We start from the raw sequence: 22,360 nt of genomic DNA, 5'->3' as shown, positions 1-22,360 counted from the left end.
TTATTGGGGATTATGAAAAAAAATAAAGTGAGAGAGAGAGACTAATTTTTACAATTTTTTTCCCCTCCAACAATAGGAGCCCAACTAGCTGGTAGTAAGATGAGTCTAGTTCCCTGCCGCTCACTGGCATGCTTGCAGGCGTGGTAGGTGTTGTGTGAGTGTTGACAGGCCTCAGTGGCCTATGTCTGGAATAAGCTGTGCCGTTCCCAGGGCCTTCTCCCTGCTCTCTTGGCTCACCAGCAAGGATATGTGAGCAGAAAACAGGTCAACTACGTAACTCCACATTTTCTGAGAGAGGGAATTAATACATAAGCATTGAACATGACTGGGCCATTATGCTAAGTCCAGCATTCATGAAATTTTCCTGTGGAGCTGACCTTTGGAAAGTCTCAAGATATAACTATGTATGAAATGTCTGCCTATGGTTTCCAGGAGTACATGACCATTCAGTTTTTCTCTGTAGTGTTCAATATATTTGCTGACACCAGGGAACAAGGCAGAGTGCCTCCCATGGCTGCTTTTCCATCTGTAAGTTTGGACAGCTGCTAACCTAAGATTCGAAGATCTTAAGGGAAAAGACTTTGGTTCAAAATTCAAAGCCATTGAGATCCAATCTTGTCAAAGTCAAATGTTTCATTAAAATTTCTATTAACCTTTTCCCCTAAGAGTAAATTGATCTTTAATTGATCAATTGATCCTTAATCCATTTTGAAAGATTGAGACAATCAGTAGTCCATCTGAGGACTTGCACATAGTGGAGGCCTCCTCACCTGCTCTCAGGCCCCCATCGTAGTGCCTCCCTCGCTGGAGGAAATAAGTAAGCACGTCCTTCAGAAACAGCAAAGACCATGACTATGGAGGGAGCAGCAGGAGTTTTGACCTCTCACATTTGATCTCTACCACTTACCAGAAAAATCTTCTCACTTACAAAACTTACTAAAGAAACTCGTTCAAATCATTTCCCCTCTTTGTCCCTCGAGGTTCCTACAGACTCACCTTGTAACTGATGGACTTACAAAAGGTTAAGAAAATAACTTTAAATAGAACATTTATTGTTTCTCTCTTGTTATGAAAGTAACATACATTTATTTATTTTTGTGGGCAATTAAAACTAGAAAATGACTAAGTAGATTTTTGATTTTTGCTTCCTATAAAAATATTATAGATATTGTATTTTAAAAATTTTAAGAGGAAAGAACCAGCAAATACACTTTTTAAAATATTCCTAACATCCACAATAGGAATATCTACAATAGAAACACCAATACCCAAATGAAAAAAACTAATGACAATCTGATTTGCCAGTACAAAGGCATAGAACTTAATGTGGAATTTTCTCTGAGAGCAACCTGACATCTTGTACCAGTGAAAATCTGAAAAGTGGCTTAAAATAAAATGACTTTTGGATGAAAATGTGGCCATCCATCTCTCCATTATTTCAGAGACAAAACACTCTAAAGGCCAAAAAAGTTTAAGTAACCCAAACTGGTTGACAGAATTGAGCTTAAAGGCCATTTATTCAAAACCACATCTGCTCACTGAAGTAATCAACTAGATTTATTCTACTGAGGTTATCTTTGTGGACTAATAAGTAATATAATCAAATTTTTTGACTTCAATATACACTAGAGAAGGTATATTTTCTTTCAAGATACAAAGTTGGACATATAAGGATTAGACTTACTTCATTAACTATGCTAACCAGGATTGCCTCATCCCAATTCACTTTTCTGTCCATTCGATCTTACATGGATAAAAGGTGAGTTTATCCTGTTGTATTTCAATTTCTTCTTACATTTCTTAAAGTTTTACCTTATAAATTTGATATTTTAAAAAACTTTTAAATTTAATTTTTAATTTTTATTTATTTTAAATTATTTTTATTTAACTATTTTACTTTTTAACGTTTTGTTCTTTAACTATTTTTATTTTATTTAACTATTTTATTAATTTTAACCTTTTATTTTGTAATGATTACAAATGAATAGTAAAGTCATAAGAAACAAAAGAATACTCATGTTCTTCACCTCGATGCTCCAATTTATTAATATTTAACCATATTTGCCATATCATACATTCTCTATCTGTATTATTATTATTTTCTGAATCACTTGAAAGTAAGTTGCACACATAATGTCCTATTACCCCTAAATACTTAAAAGTATTTTCTAAAAATAAGGTCACTCTCCTACAGAAGCACAGTACAACCAGCAAAATCTGGAGATCAGTATTGATGTAATTCTACCTTCTGATCTACAGACTCCATTTGAATTGCCTGGGTTTTCCCAAGAATGTCCTTTGTAGATGCAGAATCTATCTGAACTACACACACTGCATTTAATTGTCATATCTTCTCAGTCTCCTTCAGCCTAGACCAGTTCCTTGGTTTTTACTTGTCTTTTAATGACCTTGGTAGTCTTAGAGAGTACAGCCCAGTTACCTTGCAGAATGTCCCTAATCTTGGGTTTGTCTGATATTTCCTCATGATTATATTCAGATGATGCATTTTTGGTAAAAATACCAAAAAAAGTGGCTCTGTGCTCTCCTCAGTGCATCTTAGCAGGAGGTACGCAATGCCAATTTGTTTCATTGCTAGTGATGTTAACTTCTATCATTTGGTTAAGATGGTATATGCCAGGTTTCTCCATTGTAAAGGGAATTGTTTGTAGTCACTTAGAAACTATGTATTTATCCTCTTTCTCACTGATAATTCTTGCTTGAATTATCCCCATGACGAATGCCAAATGTTGATCACCACTCATTCTACTTCTACTAGTTGATACTCTATGGTATTTACGGTATTATTCATTTACTTTAGAAGAGATCCACTAATTCTTATTTTATTCAATATGTCATATGTATCATTATTCTTATTTACTGTGATGCTCAGATTTGGCATGTAGAAGCTCTTTCAAGATGGCTCCTATGTCATTTTGACATGTTCCCAACATATTTGGCATTTCCTTAGTTTCTGACACAAGAAGATATTTTAGGCTCAGCTTTTATTTTCCCTGTGCAGCCTGGAATCAGCCATTTCTCAGGAAGCCCTGGTTCCATTCAGTGGAGGATGGTGTCAGAACAATATCCAATGAAGGTATAACTGTTATCAATATTAATGAATCAAAAACAGCATCTCTCTGAGCTAGATAGGCTCATTGCTACTGGACTGTCATTGCTTCTATACCCTTTAAGTGGACAGACTAGAAACATATGTGTGTACACACACATACACACACAGGCACGCACAATCTATATTGATTTCTCTATCTATACATATTAAAAACCATGTGTTCATATTGACATAACTCTTTTTCAGTGTAACAAAGATTATTTACACTTTCCCCTTTTCATATTTGTGATCCTCTAAGAGTTTAGAATTTCACTCTGATTATCCTCAATACATTTACTTACTTGCTCACTTTCCTTGTTTGACTAACCTCCTGGCCATTCAGACTATCTATTTGGCCCCGAGCCTGCTGGACCAACCACACTCATGTCTTCCCTGGCCTAGCCCTGCCAAACTTGCTGGTTATGCCATTGAATTCTCTCAGCTCCCAGTCCTACCAAATGCACTAGTCACACCAGCCCAATCCTTGCCATTAAGCAAAGAGAAAGGGAAGAGAGATGCTGTTTTTGATTCATTAATATTGATAACAGTTATACCTTCATTGGATATTGTTCTCATTAAAATTATAAAGCACTATACTTTACCTTGTTTAATTCTTCTTAGTAATTTAGTGTAGTCTGAAATAAAGATTTATACTTTTTGAACATTTTTTTATTTTGAAATAATTTTCGATTTACAAGAAAAGTTGCAAAGATAGGAGAGTCCCATATACTCCTCCCCAACTTCCCCTGTTGTTTACATCTTATACAACTATGGTACATTTGTCAAAATTGAGAGATTAACATTGATACATTACTATTAACTAAGCTTCAGATTTTATTTGGATTTCGCCCATTTGGGGATGAATGTCCTTTTTCTGTGTCAGAATCCAGTCCGGGATTCAGTCATCATATCTCCTCAGTGTCCTCTGGTCTGCAGCAATTCTTTAGTCTTTCCTTGTCTTTCGTGACCTTGACAACTTGAAGAGCACTGGTCAGGTATGATGGAGAGTGTCTCTTTATTTGGGTTATTCTGATGTTTTCATTGTGTTTAAACTAGGGTTATGGGTTTTGGGGGAAGGATACTGAAGGTGGAGTGCCCTTCTTTCTCCCCATATTATATCGGGAGTGCATGACGTCAACATGACCTATCACTGGTCATGTTAATCTGTATCACAGACCTCTCCACTGTGAAGTTACCATTTTCCCATTTCCAGATTCTAGTCTATGGACGCAAGCCACTAAGACCACTTTCATTCTCAAATGGGAGAGGTAGGGATTAAGTTCTACCCCTTGGGGGCGGGGGGTGGATGGTTGTTAGCTACATATATTATTTGGAATTTTTCTGTAAGAAGATTTGTCTCCTCTACCCTCTTTATTTATTTATTCAATCATTTCTTTATATCATTATGGATTAATATTCAGTTTACTATACATACAGATATATAGATACAGAAATAATTATAGATATATGTATATACATGGGTTAGTATACATACATCTATTTCTTAGCTTCATTGGCTAAGAGGGCCTAGAAAAAATGATAACCAATAGCAAGAAACACACCTAGCACTCAGTTCTTGGTGTCTAAATATCATTCTTCAATAAAGGGAAACAGGCTCCTTAGGAGAATGATTGATTCTAGGGCTGGGGCTGGGAAAGAACAAGATGAGCCTAGCGGTGTCAGAAAGCAAGGACATGCTCAAAAACAAAAAGATGGGAGTATGTCAAAGGGATACAGGGGCCAACCTGAAAGTATTCCTAAAGGCCGAAGCTTGAGCAACAAGATAATGACAGTAAATAAATAAATTAACAACACACTAATTAATTAATTAAACTAAATTAATTAATGTAGTGTTGGGTTACAACCCAAAATATAAAATAAATAATTACTTGTTGATATCTAGACTTGCAGTCTTCTCTCTGCACATATGCATTTCCATTATACACACAAACACCACAGACACTTTTATACATTTAGAATAATACACAATGTTTCACGTGTGCTTTTTTTCATTTAGCAATATGTCTTAGAGATAACGTCCTGTCAGTAAACAAAGACTCTCCAAGTTCTTTTTGTTATTATGACTGTGTTATGTCAAAGTATGGACACTTACCTTGTATTAAATCTTTTGCTATTTCAAATATGCTATTGGCATAGCCATTCAAAATGCCATTTGATTTGCCATTTGAAATGCAGTTCAAATTCTAATAGTCATTGCACAGCTACTGCAACATGTATATCTATAGGATAAATTTCTGGAGGTAGAATTGCTGAATCATACTGTGTTTGAAAATTTGTGGTAGCTATTTTTTTATAGTTACTTCTTCCTATTTTAAAATGAAAAATATCTTCTCAAATTTCCCTGAGAACGTTAATTAGAGCCTGTACAAATTCTCTGCCATATTTATTCCTTTCACAGGGGCCATGAACTTCAGTGATTCATTGCACACATCTAGTCATTTTTCATTGTAGGGTAATGTTTACATATGAAAGTTAAATTTCTATTTTTATTTTCATGGGTTTTTTTGTCATTTCAATTGGTCTTCAGGAGAAAAGTGAGATGCACAAACTAAAAATTCCATCATATCCTCTCCGCTATATTCAAAGATATTTTGAAATAAAAGTGTTTGTTTATATATTGTTTGTTCATTAAAAAAATTTAGATTAAGTACACTTCTCCATATCATTAAGTGTTCTCCAAATAGAAATTCTCAATGGCTGCATAGTATTCCCACTGTCCAGTTAAGCATGAATTTTTGCACCATTTTTCTACTATTAAATATTTAGTTTGTTTCTTTTGTTTAAAATAATTATAAGTAGTAACATAAATTATGACTAAACAGCAATGTATATCTTTACATGTAAATCTTTCCAGACATCTCTGCTTATTTACTTAAGAAAACTTTTGAAAGCGATGTCAGACAATCAGTAAGCACAACTTCAAGGTCTGAAACACAATGGCAAATTGCCCTCTCTACCAATTATATACATTTACCACAATTATATCCATTTACCATTCCCCTATTGGAAGAAGGTGACTTCAGGGAAATAACTTGAAAGTTTCCCTGATCTTGTTAAAATAAAATTCTAGCAAAGGATTTAGCTAACCAAGATTTAGCTAACTAAATCCTAAATAGGATTCTAGCTAAATAGGATTTAGCTAACGATGGATCCAGCAGACCCTGAGCTGTTTGAAACCCAAGGCCTGAAAAAGCCGATGCAGCATTATTTGAAAGCAATGAAAGGTCACACTCTTTCTCTCATATTCAAATGAAAGGTCATATCCTTCCTCCATATTCAAATTGTGAAAATTAAGAAATATAAACCTCATTTAAAATGGAGTTGGGAGGCTAGAAGAGGGAACTCTCACACTCTGTCACTCAATACTATTGACATATCTTGCACATCCAACAGGAAATGATACTATTTTACTACTTCAGCAAGAGTAAGGAAAGATTTTTTTCTTGCCCAGTAATGGCTCAGCTAATGGGAGACTGCCATAACTCAGCCAATGAAAAGTCACTATTTCAGACTAATAGTTTCCTCTATGGGACTCTTCATTTACAAAAGCCTCTCCCAACTCCATAAAAGAGCATTCCTCTCCTTTCTCTGAACTTTCGTGGTTTGCCATTAGACTGCACATTCTGAATTGCAATTCTTTGTAGTTCCCAAATAAACCCATTTTGTTGGAGAAACATCTGGCTGTGTATTTGTTTAAGGTCAACAAAATGGAAGGTCATATCCTCCCCCCTATATTCAAAGATATCTCCTCCCTGATCTAAAAATCCATTGCATTTTAATGATCTTTTTGGTTGAAAAATCTGAAAGTAAGACCATAAGGAAAAGATACTGAGAATGATAAGCTTTTCTGAAGGAGGGAGTTTTGGGGAGGAAAAAAAGGGGTGGTGGAGCGCCAATACAGAAAAGGCAGGTTTGGGTGGATACCACCATAGTGACCATGAACCTGGAACTCCCTGCTCTGGGCACCAGGAAGATCTAGGAGAGAGTAAGGAAGTAAGAGCCCTGGGGTTAGTCAGCTTCATAAAACCGCCCAAGACCTGAGGCCACGCATGCAACCTAGTGTTAGGATTTGATGAAGAAGTGGCTGGGGAAAGACGTCTGCCTTGATGTATAACAACTTGAGATGATAAGCCTGATAATTTGCAAAGTGTGCTTGTTCACATTTTTTTCATTTGGTTTTCACAGTAACCCCATTAGAATAAGCATGGCAGGTGTTATTATTCATTCTCCTCATTTTCAGATTAAAACACCAAGTCTTTGGTAAGGAAACCAGCTGGGAAGTAGGGGAGATCCAGCCTCTTTAGGTGATTTCAGACACTCGCGTTACAATTCTTTGCAGAAGGCTGACTGCCACAGAAAACCACTAAGTGGTTCTGATGGAGGACTCACAGCCTGGCTCGTTACCATGCCTGCTAAGCCAGCTTTGCTGGTGCTAGAGCCCCACTGTGAGAATACCTCACTCCTACCCTAGGGTTGAATACCTAAGGTTAGGCCATGATAAATATCTACTGTTTAACTGTAAGCTGCACCAACTTCATTATAAAGAAGGACCTAGTGAAATGGTAAGAGGAGAGTAGAGAGAGTCCCAAAGGCGTGCAGGTGCCCCATAGATGTCTGCAAGGGGTAGGCGTGGAGACAAGAGTGGAAGGGGTAAGGGGGTCGGGACCCCCAGTGCTCATATATTTATATGCCTTAGAGTTTGCTAAGTCTATGTGCAGTGCCTTGGGTGGCCACATTCCCTTGTTAAGTAAAACTTGGCAACATTCAAGCTATGTTGGAGAGACCAAAAAACATATTGGAATTACTTGTTTTAGAAAGGCACCTGGACTAAAGAGCTAAATTTTCTTAATTTGATAGAAATTTCAAACCATAAATTATTAAAGGGCCAAGATTTCAAGATGTCTTTTCCCATGAAACAGCAGGGTTAAGCTGACAGTCAGTTTTAAAAACATTTTAAAAATAATGGAAATAGTTTTATTAAGCCTTTTCAGAACTTCGAAAGATACTTTATAACCCACAGTCACACTACTTTTCAAATAAAGTGAGAAATCTAGATTACCAGTACTAGAATATATAATAGAAGGGGACATGAAATTCATTTTGAATTATGAAGTATGCATAATAAAGAAATTAAATGAAATTAAACTTATAAAATGCTGTACTGCATTTCTCACTGCATTGGCAAAGAACAGAACTGGGCTTTAAAATGGTTTAAACTTTTTTAAATCTTATTTTTTGTTTCTTTGTTTTTATTTTAGTTTGTGTGTGTGTGTGGTGTTCTTCAGTTTTAAACTTTTATTTAAAGTAGAAGTGGCATTTTAAAACCTCTGGACCTATGAAACAATAGTGTAGGCATTTATAAGGTTATCAAAAAAGCACGTGGTTAGGTGAAACAGAGAAAGGCCTCACCCCTAAGGTCTGGTAGGCAGAAAAGACCCTCGGTTCTACCACCTCTTGGAATCTGCCTCAGTCTGCACTTCTATAGTGTGATTTGAGGGAGGAACTGCCAGTTCAAGCCTTTTCTCAAAATACCTCTCACACTGCCTGCCGGAAACCATCATCTTTACAAAGTGGCTCAGAAATTCTTCGCATTGGAATACAAATTCAGAAAGATAGCAAAACTCTTATCACTGAACGGAACATTAGCAAGATAAGACTGTGTTTATGATTCAGATTTTCTCCCCTTTAAGTCCTATGTTAGCAGAACTGACAGCAGATTAGGAAAAGGGGGAGCTGCCTGGTAGAATATACTTTAAAGCCAGAAGCATTTTTGCTTAAGAAAAGAATTAAACTAGTGTCTTCCAAACTGTCTTCATTGTTCACCCCATCATCAAATATGTGAGCATGGATCTCTAGTCTATGATATTTATAAATCACATATATAAAATAGATTAATTTACATATAAATATATATTTATATATATATTTTTTAAGGTTGCTATCTCGTTTTATTATGTATAACATATAGCAACATGTATGTATAACATATATAACATATAAACAATTATAAGTATTCTAGTATTTTCTTTTTGCACTGCAATGTGTAATTTGGGGCAGCTCCTGGGAATCACACTGAACTTTGGAGTCTACTAAAATACTTACGGCGTTAATGAAAAATATATGCAGCCTGTATTTCTATGTATAATATAAGAAATGCAAATTGAAGAAAGGATGGAAGAGGCAGGGAAAGGAATATGTTCTAGATATTTTGGTTGTGTTTTCTCTTGGTTTGTATTATATTTTATCAGTCACATTTCTACATAGAGACGATGGCACTTTGCGTTTGCATTAATTTAAAATGTTAAATCTCAACTTAGTTCTCGTAAGGAGAGAGCTAGACAAGGAACAAATTAAAATTATGTAGAATATTAAGAAAGAAAAAGAGGAAAGAGCATTGGGGTCAGTGGCATTTAGATATGTCCAAGTTATCTAGGAAGAGTGAGGACAGGAGGCTGGTTAAATGTCACTTTGAAAGTGTCACTGAACATAGTCCTGGAGAATAGTCAAGAAAAATTGAGAGTGGGGGATCATTAAGATCTGAGCACACAGGAGCAATAAGAAGCCTTGTCTGTGACAGGATGGCAGTTTGGGACATTGAATGGGGAGCCTGGGCCAGATATCGCTTACTGCCCGGTGGACTCACACCTTGCTTCCATGGTCTTACATCCTTCTCTGGTAAAAACTACTCTTCATTCAAGTTTCAACACAGCAGCCTGTTTTTTGTGAAAACTTCCCAGCAGCTCCAAAACAGAGTATCTCACTTTCTCCTCTGTGCTACTGCCGTGCCCAAGATATACTTCCATTGTTGTTTATTTTTTACCCTATATTGCAATTATTAACATTAGTCTCTGATTGGGAGAACACTGAGGCAGGAATATGCCTTCTTTGTAACTTGTGTTTACCACAGTGCATATAACACACCATAAAAGCTCACTGAGGAAATGAATGCTGAATTAGGAAGATGTGTATTGACAAAATAATCCAATGATCATGGCAAATGTCAGTACCAAAGAGGGAATGTGAATTATTATTGGAAAGTAGCAGGAACTGCAAAATTTTTAGGCTGAAAATATTTTCCTAAACCTTTGTGATCTGATTCCTACAATTGTGCAATTCGTCTACAACATAAATGTCTTACTATCCTATTGGATCGAATCCATGCAATTTGAATTAAAGTATAAGCAGGCAACTTCCCGGTTAATTTGACTAAAACAAAAAGTTCATGTGGATAACCAACTTTCCAAGGAATTCTCTAATCCATATTGTGGTGTTTAATTATAGCCTTAAGAGTTTTCAGAAAGGATATTACCTTGATTGTACTTAGAATTTCAAACCAATTACTTGAACTTGAAATGTTCGTTTTTGGCATTTCATTCAAATAATATTTCCTGTGCTTACGCTAATGCGTGCCAGATCCCAGAACATAAAAATAAATCAATCGTGGTTTCTGGTGTCTAGAAACTCAATGTTTAATGGGCAGAAGGGGGCTGATAAAAGACTACTATTTCCAGCAGTATGGCAAGCTACATATCCTGAACAGCCCTCAAATTAAAGTGATTAATATGTTAAAAAATATTTCTTAAATGCATTACTGAGATGACACGAGATTAAAAAAAAAAAAATCCACAAAGGCCAAAACCTAAGTGAAAGCATAAATCCTTGTTAGTGCCAAAAATGTCTTTTCTCCCCATATGCCAAAGCCTAGAGCCTTTGGGCTTCTTCCTGGAGGCCTGTGTGGGGCCAAAGGAACAGAGTGGGTAGGGAGGAGACTTGGCCTGGGCAGAGTTTACCGACCTTTCTCAGGCTTCACAAAGGCTGAGGAACATTGCTTGGCGGTTCTGGCTCAGAGCCCATCTTAGTTGGAAAGTCCAGCATAGTCCATTCTCCTAAAGCTAAAATGAAAAATTTGCCATGCAGAACAGGACAGCTAAATTGTCTTTCTCACTCTTGGTCCTACATGAAGCAGGGTGCACAGGCCAGCTTTCATTTGTGTTTGTGTGTGTGAACTTACATTTGTTGTAATATGGTTTGGAAAACTCTAAGCTGGGATTTTAATTTAACTTGGTTTCCAGGTTGTTAGTGAGTTGGTAGAAGAAAAAGAAAAACCACAATGGAGGAATTCACCTTCAGCTAAGGCCTCAAGAATTCTTACAGGTAAAATTCTAAAGAGATTAGCTGTTTCACAGTAAAAAGTAAACAAATAAACAAACAAAAGAAACAATGTACTACAACTGAGAATAACAGCAAAATAAAATACTTAAAGACTACAGAACTATCACACAAAGATTACAGGATAACTATGTTTAAATAAAAAGCCTTATCTCAGAGATATGAAAATACTAAAATATTATCAAATCAAATACAGAAGTGCTTTAAAAAATAATCTATCATGTCTATTAAGACTTTATTTCAACAATGCTAAGATTTTTTCAAAATTAGAAAATTTACAAAATTTTAAAAAAGGAGAGATCCACATGTAGCTAGATGCTCCCACCTCAGCGTCCCACTTGAAAAAGAAGTATCTGGTCTGCAGCCATGCCACCCTGAACGTGTCCGATCTCATCTGATCTCGGAAGCTAAGCAGGGTCGGCCCGGTTATACTTGAATGGGGGACCACCTAGGAAGACTAGGTGCTGTAGGTGTAAAAAAAGTAAATAAAATTAAATAAATAAATAAATAAGAAGTATCTGACAAAATTCAACAATAATTTCTGGAAATACCAGAAATCATAGGAGGAACTTTCCTATACCTGACAAATAGTACTTACTAGAAATATCTGTCAACATCAAAATAATGTGAAATACTCAAAGCATTTTCATTAGAATCAAAACAAGATTCTCATGAAGAAAGGTAAGAGAAAGCTTCTAAACGGGAATGCTGACTATCAGCCATGGAAATACTCTAAGCAAATAATGTAGGTATTTTACAAATTAATCTAAAACAGTTAATGGAAACAAAGGGAATGTTTGCCTGTTAAATATTTGTAAAAATACTACAAAGCTATTGCAACAAAACCAGTGAAGTTTTTTTCCCCTAAGAATAAACAAATGAATCAGTAGAAACTGAGACATCCATGTGTACATAAAAATTTAGTATATTATAGAGTTGCTGTTTCATATGAGAAAGTAATAGACTATTCAATTTTTGGTTGAGACAACTGACCACCTGTTTGGGGAAAATATTTGGTGAGGGTTAACATATAACATTAAGTTTTCAGGCACTTTTACATACTTAGCTCATTTGAACTTCATATTAACACCTGAGGGACAGGTGTTATTACTGATTTTACAAATGAAAATTTTGAACTTCAGAGAGATGAAGAAACTGCGTACAGGTCACACAGCTTGTAAAGTACCAGGGATTGAAGCCAGGTACTTCTGGTTTCAAGGCCCACATTCCTTCTTTTGACCTTAAACAAATAGCCAGATATTTCTCCAGCAAAATGGGTTTATTTGGAAACAATAAAGAATTGCAATTCAGGACATGCATTCTAACAGTGACTCACTCGGAAGTCCAGAGAACAAAGAAGAAGAACATTCTTTTATATAAGAAAGGGGGAGTTCAGAGAGGCTGTTGTAAACAAAGAATCCAGTGGAGGAAACTGGAAGTTCAAAGTGTTTTTCATTGGCTGAGTGATCGCGGCGGTGGTGGGGAGGAGGAGGAGAAGATCCTCTTTCTTCTTGCTGGAGTAGTAGAGTAGAAAAACATTCCTATTGGAGATGGAAAGTACATCTCTTCCTGTTGGGAGTAATTGATGATGAGCGGTAGGGCATGAGAGCTCCCCCTACAGGCCCTCCCAACTCCATTTAAATGAGGTTTCTGTTTTTTAATCTTTACACCTCATACCACATGGCATCATTCCTATTTGCCCATAATATTCAAGGAATTTCAATAATTCATTACTCTAAATACCAAATAAATTCCAGGTGGATAAAGGAGGATTTTTTTTTAAATGTAAAGAATATAGGAGATATAATCTTCAACTGGAAAAGGTTTTCTTAAACAAAATATGAACTCCGAATAAAGAAAAAAGTTCAGAGACGATCTCAAAATTTAAAGTTTCTTTACAACGAAAGATGCCACAAACAGATGTAAAATAAAAACAGATTGGGAGAAAATATTTGTACATAAAGCAATTAGAAAATGAGTAATTTTAGAATAAATACGAATGGCCAATCCACTTCTGAAGAGTTAATGAAAACGACCAGAAACAAGCAAAGTGCAATTTATATTTAAATACATATTTTATATGTAAAATGTAGAATATGTATATATTATATAATATGTATAAATGTGTAATATTTAAGTAGTTAATATAATATACAACTATATATTTTTCTCAAGATAGAAAAAATTCATTTGGTAAATATACAATAATAATGTCGGTAAAGGGAAGTAAGTATTCTCATATACCGCTGGTGGGAGTGTAAACGGGCACAGATTTTGGGGGCAATTTGGCAGGCTTTCTCCACATGGTGGGTAAGACAAACCCCAGAAGCCCCAAATAGAAATCCTGTTTAGCAGCTACAATGGAAGGAGAAAATGTAATTGTGATGGTAGCTCCGGAGTGGGGAACACCTTCCAGGAAAGATAGTCGTGATGGGCTTGGCCACTCATATACTCATTATTGTGGCCAGCAGGGGGCGCATTTTGATTGTGCAGGCCTCAGTCACTTGCCCACCACTTGGGCAGCAGCTTACTATTCCGATTTCCTCTGCTTTGATACCTGGGGAATTTCCTTTCTTGTGTTTGTTCTTGAGTATGTATTTAAACCTTTTTCTCTCTCACATATTTCATCCACCTCTTTTAGTATTTGGGAGCTATCTCAGTCCACAATATTGATCAGAAGCTCTTCATGGCTTCCATACATTGATATGTTCCCTTAATGGTATTTATTTGATTTTATTGCCCTATTGCCCATGTCTTTATTTCTAGGCTTGATCTGCTGCTTTTTCTGCACGTAAGGACTGTTGGCCTGGCACCCTCAACTGTCACAAGAGTCCAAGTTACCCTATTACAGACAAGGGGAACATAATGCTGTTGATGACGGCACAGTCATTCATCCAGTGTTGTGACTTCACCAGGAAGCCGGAAATGTCATTCATTAGCTTCTTCCCTATGCTAGATATTAAAAAAAATATAAAATTGTCATGAGTCATACTACAAAGTAACCTTCTAGGAGTAAGAGAGGGAGTAAAATTAGTAAATCCATCCATGTATTTTGCTTCAAGACATTAGCCTCAGAAATTACAGTAATCCTGCCACTTTTGCTGATATGATCGAATTTGCTCTTCTATGGTATATATAGGTGTTGTATATTTTCCAAAAATTAGATTGCACTGCAAAGTCAATGGCAGAATTGTAACTTCATCTAAGATTTGCACCACCCCAATATGTCCTGTCAGAGCTTAATGATAATAATGTGTTTACTTTGCATTGAAATTTCAGATCATTTTTGAAATATAGAGTATGAATAAACTCCACAAACTGTTTCATAATTGTCTCCACACATTCTATTCTTCTTTCCTATCTGTAGCTCAATCCAATTTTGAATATTGTTGACATTCTTCAGTTTATAAAGTTTCAAAATTCATGGTGAAATGCTCCTTCTTAGCCTTTCACATCGAATGATGAGCTGTGAAAAATGCCAGGGAATTTGATCCTTATGTATTAGCACTGTTGACTGATATTTTATGGCAGACTTTTGTGCCCTGAAAGTATTTGTCAGTCGACTTTTAATTTTTCATGTTTATGGATAGAGCAGAACAATAATGCAAAGAATCAAAAACATTTTGAAAATCATGTATATTGCCCACGGAATAATTAAAATCCTCACCACCACCTACTTTTAACTTACCTTAAAATATAGAACTTAATTTCCATTCCCTGAGCACACCTCAACTGAAGGGGAAAGAATGAGGCCAGATCCAATCTGGTTGCCATGGTGGCAGTATAACTATCCATTTTAAACATGGCATCTAGCAGAGCAAGGATTTTAAAAATGGAAAGGTTTACTCTAAACACAGTGCTCTACTGTCCAAATCAGACTTGCAGTAACTCAGCGTCTAGTGTGCCATCTGCCCCTTTGGCCATAGTTGATGCCAATTGGGTCTGTTTCCCCCGGGGCCAAACTGTTTCTCAAGTCACATCTGTGTTGCAAGGAGAAAGCCATGCCGCCTGTCCTCATTGCTGCTCTGGTTCGGGACTTTCTCTTATCTTTTCCATCTGTGCTTAAGGCATAGTCAATTACTGTTGCTTGCAACTAAAAGATGCTTAAATACAATAAAGGAAACAAATATTTATCAAGCAATTTCTTATGCAAAATAAACAAACTTGGGGAGATAACAAACCATTTCTAAGCATCTTTGTAAATGGATAAATTGTTAATAAACCCCATAAACAATTATTTGTTTTTATATTAGAAAATTAGAAAATTTTATTAGATAATCTTGTATTAGGTGATCAAAATCTAACCAAATTCAATTTCTCAAATATTAATCATTTAGCAATATTGCATTTCTAATGGCCTATATACATTTATTATAGAAAATTTTCTTCATACAAACCAATTTGAAATTTCATTTTAGATAGAATTATAGAATGTTTAGAAGTTAGAAAAAGTCTTGTTTTTCTATGTCAGTTTTTAGATTTACTCAACACTTCATTGAAGGCCTATGGCTTTCCATGAAGAGCTACTCTATTGCCTGCATGAGACTAGGCCCATAAGTGAAACAGCAGTGGGACAGGCACTGCCCTGGAGCAGTGGTACTGGAATCTGGCTCCAGAGCCCCACCACTAACTTGCTGGGTGACTTCATCAGCCTCAGTTTCTTCACCTACACATATAAGAAAGTGAACTAATTTTCTGTCTACTCGAATTCAATCTAAGAGGTAACAAGTTTAATCAATTTTGATTGCTGCTGCAAATAAGAACTCTACTTCTTCTGTGTTGTACAAAGAGAAACAGAATCATATATAAAAAAGAAGCTGCAAATTTACTCCTCATGCAGGATGAAAGAGGAAGTGACTACTTTAAGGGTGGATTTGACTCTAGCTGTAAAAAATCTTAATTCCATTTTTCAGAACACATCCGTTAATGATCATAACCAAAATTAACCAAAAATGTTACTCAAATCATTATTTGTATGGTGTTCAGTATTGATACAGTACTGCCATGCATTAGCTGGGTTGGTCCTCTTGAGATACATATTACCTCTGGCCTTTTTTTGGCTATGAGCACACCAAGCTGAGATAAGTGGCTTCCCAAGGTTAGACTGTACATGGTAAACTAGTACCGATTTAAACCCTCTGATTTCAAATTTCATGTTAATTCTAGGGCAGCACTCAGTGCCTAGTAAATTACTTAAAACCCTCTTGGTTAAATACAATTCTGAAATTTATTATAGGGCAAGACAAGAAGTGCACTGACAGTGCACTTGTTCACCTGGAGGAAAAGCAGAGGCATACACTATACTCAGTAGCACAGGTCTTTCATTCAGGTAAAAAGCCCAGCAGTGAAGACTCGAGGTTCTAACTGCCCTGGGCTCCTATTCCAACTCAACTCTGAGTTTCTTACAGCTTCTTCAGTTTTCTGTCATAAAACGAGGATAATTCCCTATCATACAGAGCAGTAAGACAGAGACAAGATCACTGTAGACACTTAGCTTTGCTCCTGGTATCAATTAACCCATTTCCCGTTTGCCTCGAGAATACTTACCTGTGGCACTTGTGGCTGCAGCGTTTGTCCTGAGATAACTCGTGGATTACAATCCTAACCTTATTCCCAAAGTTTCCAAGAAATATCTCGCTTTTATTATTTTCGCATCGCTCTAGTATATCAACAGTCTTTGGAAACAAATGACATCATTCTATTTATAGCATTGTTATTAGTAGTGGTATTTCCAGTTACAAAATACAGTAATTCTCTATTGCTGAAAATGTCAAATCCTAGAAAACAAAGCATTCTTATGTGATGTTAACATCATTCTCGAACAGTTGAAGACTAATTCAATGAATCCACTTTACGTATACATTTTTGTTACATTAGGATTAGAGAGAAGTTTAGAAGTAACTCCGAGAACAGTTTTTATATTTTATTTTCACACTGAAAACCAGTCAGATTTGAAGATGTTTGTGTAAAACGCTACGAGCTGCACTTTTTTCTAAACGGGAAATGGGTTAATATGGGCTAACAGTGCCAGATCCTGCCACTAGGTGGGTCTCCTGGTGCAGGATGGTGCTAAGAACATACAGGTTTTGCAGCCAAGTGTGGGATGGGTGGCCTTGTGTGAATCACGTCCCAAGTCTACCTCCCGAAATCCCTAGAACTCACCTGGGTCTTAGCATCCTCATCGGGAACACTAATATCATGGAAGTGTTGTTTTAAAGATTTAACGTATACAAAGAACCTAGCACAGTACTAGAACATGGCAAACAATTAATGACAGCTGTCACTTCTATATATCAGTGATGCTGAATAATTTTATTTAAAACTGACTTGCTTAAACAAAAACATTTTCTTGTTTAATAGAAAAACTCTGGTTCAACGAAGCACTGAAGAGCACAAATTAAGATTTAACCTGTTACTGTTTGCATTGACTTCTTTTTAAGTAGAGATTTTAAACTGAGAAAACATCAACTCCATCTTTATGAGCAAAAATCAGGTAATACAAAGTTTTGAGGCAAGTGACCTAATGTTTTTAACCCAGTTAAAACTATGCATTTGTTGTCATCCTTTTTGGGGGTGAGGGACATAGCACACTAATTGGTCTGTGAGGAAAAAAACTGAAGTTAAGCCATAATAAACTAGCAATTTCTCCAGATTAAACAAATCCAAAGTCTACCTCCCAAACTCCCTAAACCCACCTGGACCCCAAGATTAAAAATAAATGGATTACAAGCTAAAACAGAATGGGAGACAGCCGATATCCACAAAATCTTGTTCTATACATGCCAGCGATTAAAAATAATCATAAGTTACTTTAGCTAGAGCAATGGAGAGAAGCTAGATCACCCGCACAAGCAGTCTTTAAAAGTGCATAGGCAAAAAGTTAGTAATTTTGCCTACTTAAGTTTTAATATCTTAGTACCTTTTACCTAGAACACTGAACATGATAAAAAAGGACATTTCAAGTAAATATCTATTCTTTCTAAAATAAATATATAGTAATAACAAAATGGCTTTTACTTTGGTAAATTACTTCAGCACTTGCAACCACCGATAGTCTCAAGTACTGCGACAACCACACCAAAATGTCCAAGTCACTGGAAGACATATCCATGTGGGTGGCCAGTGGATCCTGTCACTGCAATATCCCTTCTCAGGACTCCAAGTACACCTTCCTCCATGCCCCTTGCCCCAGGAATGTCATGCCGTGGCTGCTAGACACACATTAGTTAATGAATGAACCAAGTTTCTTTAGACTAGTTTAGAACAAAGTATTACATTTTAATGAAAACATTTTAGACCTTTTATCTGAACTATAATAACTTGGTTATTAAATATAAGGAACTGGTGGTTGCCAGAGGCAGGGGGAGAGGGTAGGCAAAATGGGTGAATGTCAAAAGGTAAAAACTTCCAGTTATAAGTCCTGGAAATGCAATGTCCAGCACGGTGACTATAGTTAGTAATACTGCATTACATATTTGAAAGTTGCCGAGTATATCTTTAAAGTCCTCATCAGAGATTTAAAATTCCTTCTGTAACTATGTATGGTGATGAATTTTAACTAGACTTGTGATTTCACAATATATACAGCATTGAATCATTATGTTGTACACCCGAAACTAATAGCTAATGTCGATTATACTTCAATTTAAAAAATTAATAAAAAATCAAGCAGGTGTTCTACATTAGCTTTCCACTAATCTATTTTCAAAAAGAATTCAGTCTCATGTTCAGCACTCCCCCAAGGTTACCTGGATCCTCCAATTCTAATTATGATCTAAACCCTAAATCTTGATGTTCTAAGTACTTACCTATGAATTTTTTACTGTCCAAGAATATTAATTTAAAAGACTGCCAAATTAAACAAAATCTGCCTCTAGATGTTCCACATTTTCAGAAGAAAAAAAAAAAATGCTAGCCATTTTTCCTTATTGGAAACTCCATTAAAGGTAGGGAAAAAATATCCAGCATTTGATAAACAATATCCCAGTCTCTTATTTACTTAACCTCATTTATTTCTCAGAACCACCCTATACGAAACAACTATTTTAAAAGTGAAAAACCATGGATAAGAATTAAGCAAATTTATTCAAGATCAAACCCCTAAGAGCCAAGTGACCTAATGTTTTCAGTTTCAAATACAGCAAGGTTTGGCCTCTGTGCTCACTTCTCTCCACTATAGCTGGCTAAACCAAAATTAAATAAATATAAAAAAATTTGGTACTGGCAACTGTGTTCTATTCAATCTTCATTCCCATAACTTCATTTTCATTATGAGCTCTAATTTAGAAGTGAAAAACTAGCCAACAGAATTTTATATCAGTAAAGATTCTTTTAAAACTACTTTTGTTGCCATTGGATTGTCAAGTATTTTATTTAACTTATTTTCATATAGTAAACCTTTTATTATTTGTCTAGTTAAATACTATCAAATTTCAACACTCAAGATTCTTAAATGTTTTAGAGTTTTGTTGAAAAGTAAATGCCTATTTGTAGGTATTGATATACAGAAAGTTCACATTTTAATCTATGACCCAGTACAGTTTGCATTCCTCTACCAAACAGCACTCCGTACCAGAAATTCAATGTAAAACAGGAATTTATGTCTAGCACAAAGTTTTCGATAATTGTTTATGAAGTAAACAATCAAAAGCAACTTATTGTTTTACTAATAAATAAATGCCATATAGCTCCTTATATGCTACAGTGGTTACTCAAGTCTTCCTTGAGGCAGTTTCAGAGAATACAAAACAAACTATGGAAAGAAACATTTTCTGAAACATATGGTTCAAGTGAACCATAAATCGCTTAGAAATGGAAATTCTGTTGACCTTTTCAATATGTGGGCAGTTAAGAACATAGGTTATCATGCAAGAAATTAGTCTAAATAAGAGATCAGCAAACTTCTGCATAGGGCACAATAAATAATTCCAGCTTTGTGGGTCATATGGCCTCTTTCACAACCACTCAATTCTGCCATTGTACAAAAACAGCCACAGACAATGCGTAAGTAAATGAGCATGGCTGTGTGCCAATAAAACTTTATTTCTGGACACTAAAATTTGAATTTCATATAATTCTCATGTGTCACAAAATAAGGTTCTTCTTTTGACTTTTATTTTTTAACCTTTTAACAAAGTGAAGATGATTCTTGCTCACAGGTAATACAAAAACAGGTGGTGGGCTGGATCTAGCCTGTGGACAATAATTTTCCAAGCCCTGGTTTAATTATATATTCTGCTTTGACATTTATTTGCTGGCAGTTAGGTAACTTCTATTTCATTAAGTGAGAACAATAATACAAAATTTGCTTAAGGCTTTGTCTAATGCTGGTGTACAATTTTGAAGACTAAAATTTAAAAATCAGTTATGTCAAAATTAAATATACTGCTAGAGGAACTGGCTAAGCTTCATTTATTTCTTGATGTCACATCTGTACAGCTCTCATGCACACAGCAGAAAACACACCTTGGTTTCACAACGGCACCTGGCTGCACTTCTGATTATAATACAGCCAAGTCCAAGTTCACTTGGAAATGTACATTTATATACCTTATGTAAATTAAATACAGCTACATTAGGATGATAGCAAAAGCGTGATTTGGAGTTCCAAGACTAGACCACTTCTGTTTAATAAAAAATGTACCCAATCATTCAAAAATGGCCATTTAGGGGAACAGGACAGAATATAAAATGTTTGTCATGTAAAACTTGACCATTTACCTTTTTAAAAAATAATCTTCAAACTTTAAACCTTTTAATCAAATTGTTATACGGACATACATTATTAGAGCAAGAAAACAAATTTGCTATGGGCTATATATTTAGCAACTTGGATAATTTTAAAAAATTAGTTAATGTTTTAATAACATTACTTTTATTAAAATAAAACAGTAGCTAAACAAAACCTTTTCTTTCCACGTTTAATGTGTTAGGTTCCAAGTCAACTCCCCTAGTCAAAAAGAAAAATAAAAATCAGTCTGAGACTCACTTGAGTGTTTAATTCAAATCTATATTTGTAGTTTCTAAAATGTTGATCCACAGACCACTTTGTTGTTACACATGTGTACCAATGAAAACAAAAAGCAAAAAGAACCACTGCCATCCCTACAAAAGGAATGGCTCCCTTTCTAACATTCTTTAAAAATATACATTGTACAGTCCTTGCGCCTCACCAAAGGTGGCGATGTAATAAATACACGGGCTTAGTTCTCCTCACTGTTCAGCGAGGTCCACCACTACCTGTTATAAGCCCTCTCCTTTTTGGATTTCTCCAAGGCTTTGTCCATGGTTTTCTCATTCTCCCCTCGACATTTGGGACAGTACCACTTGCCCTTTGGTTTATGATTCAGTCCTACACAAGAGAAGTGGAACCATTCGATGGGGCACTCGTCATTGTCACAGCCAATCATTTCTCCATAGGAGACCTGATTACACAGACAGTACGTTGGCTCGTTCGGGTCAATGGGAAGGTCTGCAGGCGATGCTTCCCTCTCTGCTTTGGCCTTGGAGCGTTTCTTCTTCTTGGAGGCCTTTGCTTTCTTTTCCTTAGGTGTTCCTGAGGTGATGTCATCATGGTCGTGATTATTAGCTGCATTCTCTCGATTCTCGTTGTTGCGCTGTCGCCGGGACCTCTTGTTATTGGGCTTTTCTGCCTGCGTGATTGTCTCGTTTTTGGACTTATCTTGGCTGGCTTTGCCACTGTGGCCAGTGGTGTCATTGACCTCTTGATGTGCCTCAAAGAGTTCCACATGACTGTCCACCTGCCTGGTCCGGTTCTCCACCAGCTCCACCATTTGACTCACAATCTGGATCTTCTCATCCCCCAGCTCCTGACTCCGAATCAGGGCTCTCTGAATGCAGTGCAACACTCGCCTCTTCTGGGTGCCATCCGTCTCACGTTTAAACTTCTCATAATACTCATCCAGTTCCTTCAGGATTTCTGCAAAGGAAAAAAGAAGCATTATACCCATGCTATAAACACTAATGAGCCTTTTATTTAATTCTTTAGTCTATGAAAATGTAATTGCAAAGGAAAATAGTCAATGCAAGGGCTTCCTAGTA

At 36.1% G+C, this 22,360-nt stretch overlaps 1 protein-coding gene and 1 pseudogene across 1 annotated transcript in view; one reads left to right on the top strand and one right to left on the bottom strand.

Annotated features, from left to right (window-relative positions):
- The first annotated feature begins 11,655 nt into the window (after positions 1 to 11,655).
- Positions 11,656 to 11,772, top strand: LOC111728906 (annotated as a pseudogene).
- Positions 11,773 to 20,391: 8,619 nt separating this feature from the next.
- ING1 (inhibitor of growth family member 1) overlaps positions 20,392 to 22,360 on the bottom strand; it is a 6,607-nt gene continuing 4,638 nt past the window's right edge. Inside the window, exon 2 of the mRNA XM_011373936.2 lies at positions 20,392 to 22,238. Coding sequence (XP_011372238.1) covers positions 21,535 to 22,238 — 704 coding nt within the window. The 3' untranslated portion in view covers positions 20,392 to 21,534. The remainder of the gene's footprint in view (positions 22,239 to 22,360) is intronic.

Source organism: Pteropus vampyrus, unplaced genomic scaffold (genome assembly GCF_000151845.1).
Source record: "Pteropus vampyrus isolate Shadow unplaced genomic scaffold, Pvam_2.0 Scaffold236, whole genome shotgun sequence".
Taxonomy (NCBI): domain Eukaryota; kingdom Metazoa; phylum Chordata; class Mammalia; order Chiroptera; family Pteropodidae; genus Pteropus; species Pteropus vampyrus.
The sequence above is the reverse complement of the archived record's forward strand: the minus strand, read 5'-3'. Positions and strand labels throughout refer to the sequence as shown.